This window comes from Neofelis nebulosa, chromosome 4 (genome assembly GCF_028018385.1).
Source record: "Neofelis nebulosa isolate mNeoNeb1 chromosome 4, mNeoNeb1.pri, whole genome shotgun sequence".
Lineage (NCBI taxonomy): Eukaryota > Metazoa > Chordata > Mammalia > Carnivora > Felidae > Neofelis > Neofelis nebulosa.
In genome coordinates, this window is record NC_080785.1 from 148765009 (window position 1) to 148779511 (window position 14503).

The 14503-nt window shown below is 57.4% G+C and overlaps 1 protein-coding gene across 2 annotated transcripts; it reads right to left on the bottom strand.

The window, feature by feature from the left end:
- Positions 1-628: 628 nt before the first annotated feature.
- ITIH1 (inter-alpha-trypsin inhibitor heavy chain 1) lies at positions 629-14131 on the bottom strand. 2 transcript variants are annotated; one of them, XM_058726655.1, is made up of 22 exons: positions 13981-14129; positions 13699-13719; positions 13233-13399; positions 12674-12778; positions 12158-12320; positions 11492-11605; positions 10009-10134; positions 9807-9923; positions 8939-9107; positions 8725-8850; positions 7584-7765; positions 7115-7300; positions 5889-6028; positions 5145-5299; positions 5031-5045; positions 4665-4685; positions 4197-4277; positions 3979-4092; positions 2795-2996; positions 1770-1942; positions 1063-1174; positions 629-907 (listed from the first exon to the last, which is right to left on the bottom strand). In XM_058726655.1, exons 1-22 carry the CDS (start codon positions 14092-14094, stop codon positions 778-780), a joined length of 2733 nt encoding a protein of 910 aa, XP_058582638.1. In that variant the 5' UTR covers positions 14095-14129; the 3' UTR covers positions 629-777. The 2 variants fall into 2 exon arrangements, 1 of the variants encoding a protein (XP_058582638.1); XR_009260879.1 differs by lacking the exon at positions 1770-1942 and having other exon boundaries at positions 795-907; positions 13981-14131.
- Between the last annotated feature and the right edge of the window lie 372 nt (positions 14132-14503).

Sequence of the window (14503 nt, forward strand, 5' to 3'; positions counted from 1 at the left end):
CAGCCCAGAGCCCGACGCGGGGCTCGAACTCACGAACCGCGAGATCGTGACCTGAGCCGAAGTCGGACGCTCAACCGACTGAGCCACCCAGGCGCCCCTCTTCTGTTCATTTTAAGCGATGCTCTGGAATATCTAGAACCCAATCTCAGTGGGCTGCGGCCATCAGCTGCCCAGCCTGACAGGAGTATTCACAGGGGGGTGCTTAAGCACACAGATGATGGCACCAGACAGTATGGGTTCAAATCCCAGTTGGGCCATTCATGAGTGACTTGGGACAAGTTACCTAACCTCAGTTTCCTCAGCTATAAATGGGTAAAACGGTATCCCCCCTAGGACTGTTGGGAGCATACATTGAGTTAATTCAATGAAGGCACTTAGAACAGTGCCTATATAGGCTGCCACAGTGTCCTTTGGGCCTTGGACCTGTAGGGATAGCTGTGTGCAGGGGACACTCCAGATGCTCAGAGAGCATAGGGTCTGGCAGCTGCAGCAAACAAGGTGGGGTGGGGGCAAAGTTGGCATGGGTTTCCTCCCGGCCTCCAGGTCTGCTATGACCCCTGAGTCCTTCCTGGCGGCAGCATCTTGGATTGCCTCCCCATCGCCCTCCCTCCCAGAAAGCAGCAGCCTGGACTGGACATAGCTTCTCTTTAATGGAAGTCACGGGTGCTTTGACACAGTGGATCAGCTTGGACAGCAAGATGTGTCCTGGGCAGTGGGTCAGGATGCTGTGCTCCTCTGCCGTGAGCCCAAGGAAGGACAGGTGTGTTGGCTGGGGGCTCAGAAGATGTCAGGGACAATATAGTCAGTATAAACGCCATCGATCAGCCCAGCCCCATTGTTGTGGACGAACCAGCAGGTCACCTCAGCCCCATGCCGGGGGTCCTTGCTGTAGTCTTTTTGCAAGCCCCTGGGGAGATACAAATCAGCTGGGGTTACCTTTTGGACTCAGCAGGGCTGCACCCCCTCCAGGAAGCCCATTCCATCTGTGTGACACCACGAGGAAGGACCTGAACAACCACAGGAATGCCAAGGGCAGAGATGCTGGGAGAGCCACCCACCCACCTGGTGACGGTCAGCTGCCGGCTCTTCACCACCATTGTGGCATCTGTCTTTGTGGGGTCGGAGCCCGGATGGGGGTCAGACACTTTAAAATCAAAGGGGTGGAAGAATTGTCCTAGAAAGGTACATTGGAAGCAGCAGTGACCATTGAGGGGCCTTGCACTCAGCAGGTGCTCACTGGAGGGTTAGGGTCGCCTGGGTGTTTTTTCTTAAGGGCATGACTATTTCTGATACATTTTGGCATCGAAAGCCTCCTTTAGTTCACCTGCTCCAGAGAAGCACCTACTGGCAGGTGGTTGTACCTCCTGCCTCTTTTAGACCAACTCTGAAGGAACATGGCTGGGGAGAGAGGGTTGAGAGGGAGGTGCCCACAGAGAGCAGGGTCTGCAGGAAGGCCACCAGGGGAAGCGGTGTGGCCAGTGACCCATCACACCCAGGAGGTCTCGGGGAGCCCAGTCTGTTTGGACCCTCCTGCTAGTCGGACGTCCCCTGCTCGCCCCCAGGTCCACTTAAGCCTGAGTTTCACCTTGTGTGTGATCACCTTTCTGAGGGACAAGACCTTCCCCAGGACAAGCCCTCTTTGGACCTTTGAGTCTTGATGGCCAAGTTGGAGGGAAGTGTGTTCGGTGCCCAGAGGCAAGTCTGACCCATGGCGAGCCCGCTGGCTTCAACAGCACACCCCACAGCTCTGCCTGCCTAGCAGGTCGTACCCAGCAGCCCGTGTGTCCGTGCCGACATCCGGTGACTGTCCAGCACGTAGAAGCCCAGGAAGTCCTGGTGAATGGCACTCCCCTTCCACACCCGGTGCAAGACGACCTCAAAAGTGCCCCCGTCCTCCACAGACACCACCAGGTTCCTCTTCCTGTTGATGGTCACTACCACCCTGCAGGGCCAGGTGGCCGTGAGGGCAGATGCAGCCACATTACACCTTTCTCCATTCGGTCACCCTCATCCTCTTGGACCCAGCTCTCATGAGCTCCTCACCCTCACTCCCAGATGGTGGGTGTTACCTTCTCACATGTTGTTATTGTGTATGGGGCCCCTACAGTGTGCTAGACCCTGTGCCAAGCCCTCCCTACAAACTGCATCATTCAGTTCTCACTGTGATCCTGTGAGGCTCAAAGAGGTTAAGTAACTTGCCCAAGGTCACACAGCTGGAAAGCGGTAAAGCCAGGACTTAAACTCCAGCCTGTCTAATATCAAAGTCTGTGTTCTTTGACCGCCACTCATCATCTGTGTCCTCCACCTGGACTCTGCCCACCTCTTTCTATAGCTCTCTGCCCGGCGTCAGGCTCTGATGCTCAGCAGAGTTTGCTGAGTGAATGAGTGAAGGAAGGAACAAACACAAGGCAAGGCGTGCTAACACAGGTGCTGAAAGAGCACTCTGGAGTTTCAGGGAATGGGTAGCCTTTGCCCTGGGCCGGGGAGGTGAGTCGGCTTTGCTTGGTGGAGATGGGATGGACTGTAGGGCGAGTGAGCCTGGGAGCCCAGACCCGCAGGCATTCGGGCCTGGAACACGTGTCTGGGAACTGAGGGAAATGGGTGGGGTGGTCCTCAGCGTCCCACATGTCTGCCCAGCTCCCAGGGAAGCCACATGGATGTCATTCACTGCCATGGCGCAGGTGACCAGGGCCCGGCAAGCTCAGGCAGCTGAGCTGGCTCTGGGGCTTCGTGCCTGTCCCTAACCACCCTTGCCCTTGCCTCCCCACCCAGCCCCCGGCCCCAGCCTGGTTACTCATGCTGCCGCAGTGAAGCCTGGTCTCCCCAGGAGAACACAGGGCCGCCCAAGCCGGGGTTCAGCGTAATGTTCTGGGGAGTCACTTCCAGATGAAAGTCCGTTGCGGGGTTGGCGATCCCCAGCCGCCCGAAGTACGTGCCCTCATGCTGCCCGGGGCTCCTGGCCTTGTTGCCAATGAGCTGCCCATTCACTGAGAAGCCTGCAGCGGGGTGAGGGGCCGTCCGGGTCAGGGAGGGGTCTGCTCTCGCCAGACCCCCGCGAGCCTGCCTGTGCTCATGCCGCACCTCCCCCCGGGAGACGCCCACACCCCACCCATCCCACACCAGCTTTGAGGGGCTCACCTCCTGAGGGGTTTTCAGGATTGGTGGAGGCCACACAGCACCACTCTGCACCCCCCCCCCCCCCACATACACACACACACTACCTGTCACTGAGCCCTCACATCCGGGCCATGAAAGACGCCTTGCAGGACTTGGGCCTGCTCCTTCTCTGTGGCTCTAACCCCTGACACAGAAGCAGGTCACAGAAGCCTCCTATGACCTGAGCAGCCCCAAAGCCCCCTCATCATCCTCACTACCACCACATCATGCCTCATGCTCTGAGGCTGTCATCAGAGAATTTGCTGGCCTGTTTGTCTCCCTTCCCTAAACTCCACAAGAGTAGGGACTTACTACACCCATGGCCCCCAGGAGGTACTCAATGAACCCTTGCAGATGACCTGACTGGACTGGGAGGGAGGGAGAGAGAGTGGCCGAGAGACAGGGAGTCATTCCCACCCCAGAGCACTGCCGGGGGATGGACTCAGAGGCCCCCTCAGAGGCTGAACGCAGGGCAGGATCACTATGTAACTTGCAGAACTTGGTACAAAATGGAAGTGAGGGGCCCTTTGTTCAAAAAGCATTAAGAATTTCAAAACAGTTACAGCAGAGTATTAAATCAAGCGTGGACCCTTCTAAGCATAGGGTCCTGTGTGCCCCCACCGGTCACATGTCCACGAAGCAGGTGCCATCTAGGGCAGGTGGATGGGAGGGAAGGAGGCAGGTTGAGTCCCGCCAGATGATGCTGGGGCACGGGCTGTGGGAAGTGGCGGCCACTGCCACTGTCCTGTCTGCGGCTGTACACTGAGGGCCGAGGAGTCCAGGCCCCACGCTGTCTGGCAGAATCAGTGATGTCACCCATACCTGTGTCAGGGTCCTGCACCAGGCTCAGAACCACACCGGGCTCCTCATCGATATTGAAGCACAGGGTATCCTCTTTCTGGGGCACGTGGATGAGGAAGTGGGGGTCAGTGTCCACTGGGGGCATAGCATGGAGTCTGTTAGATTGGGCATCCGGAAGGTGGGCTAGGGCCGGCCAGGAGCAAGGCAGGGGTGTCCCCCAGACCCTCCCCAGGACTCACCACCAGTCACTCGGTTTGGCAACTGCTGGATGTTGGAGCTGGATTGAGTCGGGGAAGGGTGCAAGGCCGACAGCATGAACGCTGGCAGGGAATGAATGGCAGTTAGGAGGACGGCACCCCACTTCCCTGGGGCTGCTGGCTCCTTTCCCCAGACCCCTCCACCCAGGCGGCCGGCCTGAAGCCACAGGAGCGACCCCGAGCCCCTGATGCCTCCTGGTGTGCTGGCCCCTGGTCTGCCTCCTTCCATGGGGGCCCGATGGAGCTGCTGGCATAAGGGGAGGAGGCCAGGGACAGTCAGGAGGCAGTTCTGAGGATTCCAGGGAGAGTCAGTGAGGAAGCCTCAGACCGGCTGTCGTTTCCTCCTCAGGCAAATAGGAGCTTCGCTCAGGACTGAACGTACCGCCTGAGGGACAATGGCACAAGGAGGAGAGAAGTAGAGATGTATGTCCGGGGGATGCCGCCACTTACTCTTTCTGTGTCCCAGCATCTCTGTGGAGGACAGCGAGAGAGGACAGCATCACCCTCAGCGCCCTACCTGAAAGGCACACGCCTCGTTCCCCAAGGGCATCCAGGGCCCAAAGGCCAGGCAGGCCTGGGCTCGAAGGCCTCCCTGGGCACCCCCACCCTGGCCGCTGGGCAGACACAGGCAGACATGGAGGCCCGGATGGAGGAGGCTGCACAAGGGCTCCCCAGGCATGCAGGGGGCAACTGCTGGTTTGTGGTGAAAGGCTGGAGGATGCGGAGCAGGGGGATACACCCCTGGGGGCTGGGGCACCAGCTGCTTGCCTGACCCCAGGAGCCCCTCCTGGAAACCAACGTGATTGAAAAACTCACCCAAGGGCAGAGAATCTGGAAGGGAGAGAAAGGGAGGAGAATCAAAACCCAGGAAGTTTTTGGCCCTCAGAAGCCTCCGCAGACCCGCAGCCTCCCCCTTTGCAGCACCCCTACCCTCGGGGGGCTTGTCAATGATGGGCTCCAGGCCATCCTCATCCGTCATGCCTCTGATGGTCATGGAGGTCAGTGGGGTCACAAACTGGTAGGCCAGCGACATCTGCAGGGCCTTGGCCGTCGCGGTGGCCTTCTCCTTCCCCTCCAACTTCATCCTACGAGACACACACCGGTTCCAAGCCCCACGGCCTGGATGACAACAGACTTGAACTCCCCGGCCCTTTTGCTCATTTGGTCACTCACTCACTCATTCAGCAAACACGAATCAGGCACCTGCAGTGCCCCTGTTCCATGGCCACCTTCAAGGGCCTCGTGATTTAAAGCCCTCCCACCTGGAAAACCTGGCGATTCGGCAGGGTTGGGGGACGGGCCTCAGAAATACGCAGAGAATTTAACAGCTGGGAGATTCTGGGGAGCGGTCTAACTTCTCTGAGCCTCTGCTCACTCCTCTACGAAATGGGGATAATGAGGAAATTCCCCCGCAGGCTGTGAGGATTGCCCAAGCGTGTCTGGACGCAGCGGCCCCCTCAGTAAAGGGCAGCCTCCCCCTGCCCGGCAGCTCAGCGGAGGCAAACCGGGTCCCACCCACGCTGTCGACTGACTGGTTGGTTCGAACTCAGTGAGCGAAGCCGAACGCCAGTCAGCCTGACCCACTTCCAACCTCGAAGGCCCGGAAGCACCCCTTCTCCGTTCACCTCACTGGTCCAGAGGCCCTGGTGTCCACCCCCGCCGCAGGGGTCGTACCGCTTGGCCAGCAGCTCCTGGATGGTGAGGTAGGCCCAGAGCCGTTCAACGTGGTTCTCCAGCACGTGGCCCCGCTCCTGGAGCAGCTTCTTCATCTCCTCTTCATCCACCAGGCAGGTCGCCTTGAATTCTTGGCCCTCCTGAGGGTGGTCACGGGGAGAGGGGCCGGGCGCCGTGAAGGGCACAACCGCAGGCTGGTGCCGGAGGGCCCGGGACCCCCCCCCCCCCCACACACACACACACATCCAGGCTCTGCGATTCTTTCTCAGCACCGCCCTTCCCCGAGCTGCAGTCCTAACGCTCACTCATCCCTTCATCCCGCACACGCTTGCTGAGCACCGTCAGTGAGCCAGTGGGGCCTCGGCCCTGGGGACTCCAGGAATGGGAGGACCAGACCCTGGCCTCCTGAAGTTACTCTCTCTGGGACGTGCCAGCAAGCATCCAGCTACTTCGACCATCTAGCTGTTTCCACCATGTCCCCTCCTTCAAATGCCCACCGCGGCCCCACCTGCAAATGCTGTTCTGTCCCCAGCTACGATAGTGGGACTTCACTTCCTGAGGGAATCCCGTGCCCCAGGCACTGCGCAAGCATATTACATAGATTATTTCACTTAATCCACACAACCCTCCAGGGCAGTATCACCCCACGGTACAGAAAAAGAAACTGAGGCCTGGAGAGCTGGACCCATTCGCTCAAGGTCACCCAGCCGGTCAGGGCGGAGCCGGGGTCCGGCGCAGCTTTCCTCACCCAAAGCCCCCGTTCTGCATGCTTGACCACACAGCAGGGCTTGAAGCCACTCCCAGCAGGACAGGGTCCATGTCTCACACACCTGTGACCCCCACAGCATGCACACACACACACATGCACTTGCACCATGGCGCCAATCTGGGTGTTCAGGAAAAGATTGTCAAGTGAAACGGAAGAGGCTGGCCTCTTGCTCTCTCATGCCTTTGCGGAGAACGATGTAAGGAATAACAGGTGATCCGTTTTGGGCCAAGGGACTACAAATAATCAAGGCTATGTCGGTTCCATCCCAGCCCATCCCCTGGATGCCTGCGTGGAGGAATGTTCTGGCCTGGGGTATGTGTGGCATGGTGCAGAGGTGGGGGCACTGCTCTGGGGAAAGAGAAGCCTGGGGACAGCGGGGACGGGTGGAGAATGAGTGTGGATTTGGAGCCTCTGGGTGCTGCCTGACCTCTCCACCCTCCGCAGCCCCAGTGTTTACCCCACGGGCCAGCACATCAGCTTTGAAACTGCTCAATTTGTGGTCAGCGATGCGCCCAGCCACCATGATCTCCGAGCCTTCGTAGTACTGTTTATGGCGGTGCTGGGTCAGAGCTGAGACGGTGTCCTGGGGATAGAGCAACTCCACATCCACCAGTAGGGGGTTTGCTACCTGGTCGTAGAAACCCTGCAGGGGTGGGGCGGGGGAGCACAGCCTCAGAGCTGGTGGGTCACCTGGGGCACACAATGGGGAGACTCACTCACAAAGTAGAGTATTGGGACCCCCATTTTATAGATGGAATTGCAGGTTCATAGGGGTTAAGTAATTGGTTTGAGGTCACGCAGCTGATTCCAACCAGATTCCAGAATTTTATCTGCTTCTCTGGATGGATGGGCAAAAGGCTGCTAAGACCGGGCTCCCCCATGGCATTCCATTGGTGGTATGTTGGGGGGCAGAGGGGGTAGGAGACCTGCAGTTGCTGGGTGGCGTCGTGGTCCTCGTAAATTCTCTGAGCCCGTCCGTTGTTCTCCATGGACATGACCTCCAGGAAGTTCAAGTCCACGTTGTGGCCAAAGCCCAAGTTGTAGAGTGGGAACCTGCCCCCAATGGCGTTGCGGACGTTCTTGAGGATTTGGGAACGGTCTGTCACCCCTGCAGCCACACACCCAGGCAGTGACAGGATACCAAACACAGGCATGTAGGGCACAATGGACCTTTGGGGCACACTCCCTGGGGGACAAGCCTCCTATCTCAGACCACCCCCCCATCTCCAGTCCCCACCAGCCTCTTGAGGCAATGTCTCCCACTGGCTCCCAACGACTATAACAGATCGTAACAGCCTCTCAAAGACTTGCCCAACTATATGGACCTATCATAAGCAGACCAGATTTTGCTCTAAACCCTCCCATGGGTCATTGCCATGGCCCATGAGACCACACTGACCTTCCCAAACCTAGTTTCACCTATTCTGCACATGTTGTTCTTAGGCAGGCCCCGCCATCGCACAAACTTTTTTTTTTTTCCTTCAAGCTTCTCCCTCTGCCAGGGATCCCTTCCTGCTCCTCCTCTCCTCCTTCCAGCCCAAGCTCATGGGTCACCTCCTCCAGAAGGCTTCCTGGGACCCTGCCTGGGCCAGATGCCCCTTATCTGCAGTCCTGCAGCCGCCTGGCACCCTGTTCTTTCAGGGCCCTCAGCACAGCTTCTGTTCCTGGGTCAGCCTCCCCCAGTGAACCCTGTGCTCCTTAAGCACAGAGACAAATCGTGTTCTCTTGGTATCTCTTCTTGGTCCCTAGCGCTATGCTTGGCACACAGTTGGCGCTGAATACATAGTTCGTTAAATTCAACCTAGGAATCCTGCCTATCGTCCTGGGGTCTGTGCAACCTTGGGTCATGTAGGTACTTCCCCAGTTTCCCAGCTCAGCATAGAAGTATGCCTTCTCTCTCCTGCAGACATTACAGTCTGAGCTCTGTCTTTAGACCAGGGCTTGATTTTGCCTGGAGCCTTTCTGCCCCCCAGTAGCACCTCCAGTGGTTGGGTTTCCAAGCTCAGCTTGAACGCCTTCAGTCGCAAAGAGATCGCCACCTCCCAACACAGCCCTTGAGGTGCTTACCCTCTGTGGGCTCCCCGTCTGTCAACATGATGAGAACTGAGGCATGGTTGCTGAGTTCTGGGACGCTGCCATGAGCTCCGTTCAAGATCTCAATTCCCTGGAGCAAACCTCCATTCAGGTTTGTGGCTGCAAAAGAAGGGAAGTAGGCCAGTGTATGACCTCATTCCAAGGGGACAGAAGTGACACCAAGGTGGCCCAAGACCCCTGCCCTTACCCCCAGCCAGGTGGAAGCGCCGCACAAAGTCTTGAGCCGCTCGCACATTGGCGGCAGATGCCGGCACCAATGAGCCCCTCCATGACTGCACTTCAGACCCAAAGAGGACCAGGTTGAAATAGTCCCCTGGCCGCATGTCCCCCAGGATTTTAAGGAGTGCCTCCTTGGTCTGGAAGGACAGGACAGTCATCAGAGGGACATGGCCCCTAGAGAGTGCCTCCTGTCAACTCCAGATGCCCCTTTGAGAGATCCACAGGGCAGAGGTACACAGTGGACAAGTGGGAGGGATGGACAGGCCAACCAGGTGGCACCAGAAGACGAGTGTCCTATGGACCCCTGGGGGTGGATGAGGGGATGGAGAAGACAAGGGACGTAGCATGGGAAGAGGAAAGGACCAGGAGCTCGAACAGGGCAGGATCAAGAAAGAGGACCACAGGGGGCTCAGTTTCTGACACTCAGCCATGGTCTCACTGCACCATGGGCAGGGCACTCAGTGGGCTGTGCCCTGCTGCGAGACTCCTCGTCGTGGACAGCCACGCTTGTCCCTGGCACATTCAGCAGACAGCTGTCATCTTCCAAGTGCCCCCATGGCCGGATTCATGACCTCGTGGGCATTGCTATCATTCTCATTTTGCTACTGAGGAGAAGTGAATGCACTTGCCACAGTTGCACAGCGAGGAAGTGGCTGATGCCAGAGCCCGCCACGGGGTGGGGGGGTGCGGGGGTGAGGGGGGGGATTTCCTGTCAGATCGCCCACCTCCGACTGGGAGCAGGAATCCCAAACCCAGACCCCAGCAACAACACCAAGGGGTGCGTGCCAAGGCTGAAGAAGGCTCTGCTGGGTGAACTGTTTAAAGCCACAGTTTACCTGCTTCACTTTCTGGCCTTCCATAGAGGTGCTAATGTCAATCACAAAAACCAAGTTCTTGTTCAGGTTCGTCAGGTTTTGGGGGGCAAAGAAGTGGGCAAAGTGGTTATTGGCAACCTACGATACAAAGGAACAAGTGAGGCCCCTGTCACAAGCATCCGTGCCTGCCCTCTGAGTCTCAGGCCAGAAGTTTCAGGCTCACCAGGAGGTCACAGAGTTTGTCTCGATTGACATCATAGGTCACCTTGAAGTCTCCATTCATCAAGGATGTAGAGCACGTGGGGCAGGATTGCTGCTGACCCACAGTAGGGCGGAAAAGCACATGACCCTGGAACCACAGAGGGTGTGAGGCATTACTGGCTTGTGCAGCAGCCGCCAGGGTGTTCGCAAACGCAACATAAGGGGTGTGTGTGTGTGTGTGTGTGTGTGTCGCATGGACATAGAAATGAATCTGGTGGGCCCTCCACCCAGCTGCTGGGAGCACACACCTATAAGGTGGTAGGAGAGAAGATCTGTTTCTTTGCTTATACGCTTCTGAATCATTGGGCTTTTCTACAATAAGCATCACCACTTTGGGTACAAGATAATAGCAGTAGAGAGACATTAGTTAATGCAAACTGTGGAGTACAAAAGCAAGACTATAATACTGTGCTGGAAAACAGGACCATCCCCCCCCCCCCCCCCCGCCACCAGGTAGACAAAGAGCAGAAGCTGGGAGGAAGGACACAGGGCAGAGGCTAAGGTCTGGTTTGACTTTGTGTTGGTGCTCAGGGAAATTAGGGATGGTTTTCACTCAATACTTTTCTATACTTTTGTAACTTTCCACTTTTTCTTTAAATACTTTTTAATTTTTACTTTTTGTTTGTTATAGAAGTAAGATATACTTATCAAAAAGCCCCCACAAAACTTGAAATGGATTGTTAGGAAGACACAGACCCACTTCTTGGTCTCCTACTAAAAGCAAGCATGTTGGGTAACACTCTGGGGTATCATATTTTGTTTAAAAAAGAACCCCTCCAAAACCGTAAGAAACATTCCCTTTATGTGAATTATTGTGGGGTCACTACCAAAGGTAGGCGGGGACTAAAGGGCTTGTTCCTGGCTCCAGTTGAGGGCAAGTTAGAAGGCAGGGCACTAGCTGGGTGTCACCGACCCGGATGCCACACCCCTCCAGGACCTGGGAAGGGGCAAGCAGGAGACTTTGGGGATCCCTGCAAACAGGAAGTGAGTGACAAGGGGTAAGTGGCGGGGTAGCCCAAAGGCCTTCCCAAATTAGTTCTGTTTCCTAGAGGCCTGGAGCTTGGACCCCTAACTACAACAGCACCTGGGATTTCCGCATGTGCCCTGTGCTTCCCTGAATGCTTTACCCATGCATGCGACACGGGCAAAGAGGAAACCGAGGCTCAAGCAAGTCAGCAGCTCACCCCAGACCATGCAACCAGGGGCTTGCCCCTGCTGAGGGGACACCTTCCCCAGCCTCAGCATCAGGATTTGGCTAAGTCGCTCTGAGAACCAGGAGTGCTGAGTTCTCTGGGATACCAACCACACAACACCTACCTTCCTCACCCCTAGGGTGGCTTGCAGCCCCTGCCTGGTTCCCGGGCCAAGCCTGGACACTTTGTGAGGGGTTGGACCAGGCTGAGAAGTCCCGGGGGCCCACCACCACCCCCCGCCAGCCCACACACCTTTTTTCCCGAGAAGGATTTCTCGATGAGTTGGCTTGCCAGTTCCTTGGGGAGGAAGGACGCCTGGGCATCCAGCTTGCTGATCCCCTGGGGCTCAAAGATGTCCACGTCGATCTGCATCATTGAAGCAGCCAGGCTCCCATTCAGGCCACCATCAAGTCTCAGCCAAGAGCCAACCCGTGTCCTGGCCACCTACTGTGTGCCACACCCACCCAGCCCTCAGCACAGGGCCTGGCATGTTGTACGCACTTCAGAAATATCGGCAAAATGAAGGTGTGCATGCCTGGGTCCCTCAACTCGGCCGCCACTGAGGTGCCAGTGACAGTCACAGCCCCTCGGTCTTCCCAGGACTTCCTAGCCTACCGACTACCTGGATATTTAATATCTGTCGTGATCCTTGTGGCAACTCTGGGACACACGGGAAGCCCCACTTAACAGATGAGCAAGCTGAGGCTCAGAGAGGAAGAGGAGACTGGAGGGTTCAGGTAGCTCCCTGCCCATGAAGAACCCACTAGAACCCACCCAAGGAGTCAGTCCCCTTCCTGTGTGCTCAGGCCTGGGATGGCACACGGTGGGCCTGGAACCAGTCCTCAGAGCCATGGCGACAGAGAGTCGGGAGCCCTGCCCCAGATATGGCTCCCCTGCATACAGCCACCCACGATCTACCTCAAAATGGTGCACCAGCTGCTTGGGCTTGACCTTGATGTCAATGTTGTACTGTGTAAGTCTTCGCTTCAGCACCTCCTCATAGGTCAGCCGGAAGGTGGCCTTGCTCCGGGGACCGATGGTGAGGTGGATGGTGAATTGTTCCATCGTTCTCCCCGAGGCCCTGCACATACCACCAGCAGCCACGACACACAGACAAATGGTGAGTGACATGTGGGTTCTTGTCACCTAAAGCATGGCCCTAGAATCAATTTCTCTTACATTCCTGCTGCTCCCAGGTTTCCTTGCCCTTCACCCTTGTCTTAGCTGGCTGGCCAGGGTCAGGGCTCAAGGACAGGGCCCCTTCTCTCAGAGGCTGGTCTGGGAAGGTGGGCGGGTCAACGCCAGCCTTGTCCAGTGCACCTGTGCCAGCATCTACGTTTGGGCAGTTTGCTCACTTCCCGTCAGCCTGGGGCTGCTCTCACCCAAGGCTGGGGAGGACAGCACCAGAGGTTGGGGCAGCAAGGCCACACTCACCTGACAAGGCCCGCATTCTCTCCTGAGACGGCCGCTTTCCGGTACTGCTTCCACGCAGTCACTTTGTCCTTTATGTCCCCAATGAATGCTTTTCCATCTGCTGTGCTGTAGGGAGGAAGAAGCCCTCAGGGGGGGGGGTGCCCCTGCCCCCACCCACTCAGTCCTACGGCTTGGAGGTGCTCCTGGCCTAGATCCTGAGAAGGCCCTGTCATGGGAGGCATCTCCTGCCTCCTCCCACTGCCTGCAGAGTTGTTCAGAGGCCCCACAGCAGTGAGGTGAACAGCCACAGCGACAGAATCCAACAGGAAGCCTCGGGTGCCTGCTTTTGCTCCCTGGGCCCTATGCTGAAGACATACCATCAGAGGCTCCACTTCGCCCTCCAAGATGGGAGCCCAGAACAGACCTAAAGGGGATTGCTCATCCCCTCAGTGCCGGAGCTGGCCTGTGGCCCTTTGGGACAGAGGAGATGGTCTGCACCATCTGGCCACCCTGAGCCATGGTTTGGGGCTGGGGCTGGTGAATGGACAGCTCGGGTGTGGGAGTCAGCCAGGGCACGCACATGGCAAAGTCACTGATGAAGGCCGTCTTGGGAATTTCCACATCGAAGGCCACTTCCTTGGCTTCATCGGCATTGTTGACCACTTGGCTGGTGATAACGTAGTGGGCGAAGCGAGAGGTGACTTTGCAGTTGACTTTCAAACTCCGGATGGTCACGCCGTCGACACTCTAGGGTGAGATGTGAGGGGCTGTGGCTGTGATGGGGGGTGGGGGCCCTGAGCCAGTGAGAGGCCTCCCGTGTTGTGCAGGGGCTCGACACCCAGCACAGGTGCCGGGTGCCCAGAGAACAGACCAGATCTCCTGGGAAGACCCTTCTGTCCTCTCTGCCAGAGACCCCGCAGTGGGGCGCGAAAGGCCCCATTTCTGGGAAATGGAGTCCCTCTGCCCAGGGTGCCCCCTGAAGCACGAGGGAAAACAGGCTGCGGTATGGCCCCACCACAGACCCCTTTGCAGGGACTCTCACTCACTGTGTCCACAGTCTGTTGCCTCTGTAAAACAAAACCGGGACAAGTGTGAGTGGGAATGTGCGGGGGACCATAGCCTATCTGCGAAGGGGTGGGAGCGGGGCACTACTTGTGTCCTCCGCTCCTTGGCCTCACCTCCCCTTAGCTGCTGGGACATCACCTCTCCAGTCAGTGGTGGTGGAGGTGGGTGGGGTGGCCCTGGCCCCCAGGGTAAGGGTCTTGTGTCCCTCCCGGGCCCACTCTGGCCCAGCGGCCTGTTTCTGGCCTGAGGGTTTACCCACATACCTTGCTGACTTTGGGCCTGCCTGGGGGTGAAGCCTGAGTGGGCATGGCCTGCAGGATGAGGAGCGAGGCCAGGCACACGCACAGTAGCACCCGCAGCCCCATGGTGCCGTCCATGGTCTCAAGGCTCCTGCTGCCCTGTCACTTCCCTCAGACCGTTAATCAATAAGGTGCCGGATAAACATGGATTAAACATTAGACAAGGCGAAGGCAAATATTATAACTTGGAGGGATCAACATTTGGCAGTGAAGTCTTTCTCCTTGGGGGGAATCCCCGGCCACGTGAACTCCCGACCAGACTCAGACCATGTCCTTCCTACAGAGCTGCGCTCTGCTGCTGTGAGTGGCAAAGACCCCGCGCTCATCTCATCCTGGGTCTGGCTCAGGCGACACCAGCGACATGGCGACCCACATCAAGAAGCCACAGTTAAAAGTGGACTTCTGAACTGTGTTAGGTGTTACTTTCAAAATCCTTTAACTAAACAAACTTTGCACAGTCACACTCTGGCCCGGGTGGCAGATGGTG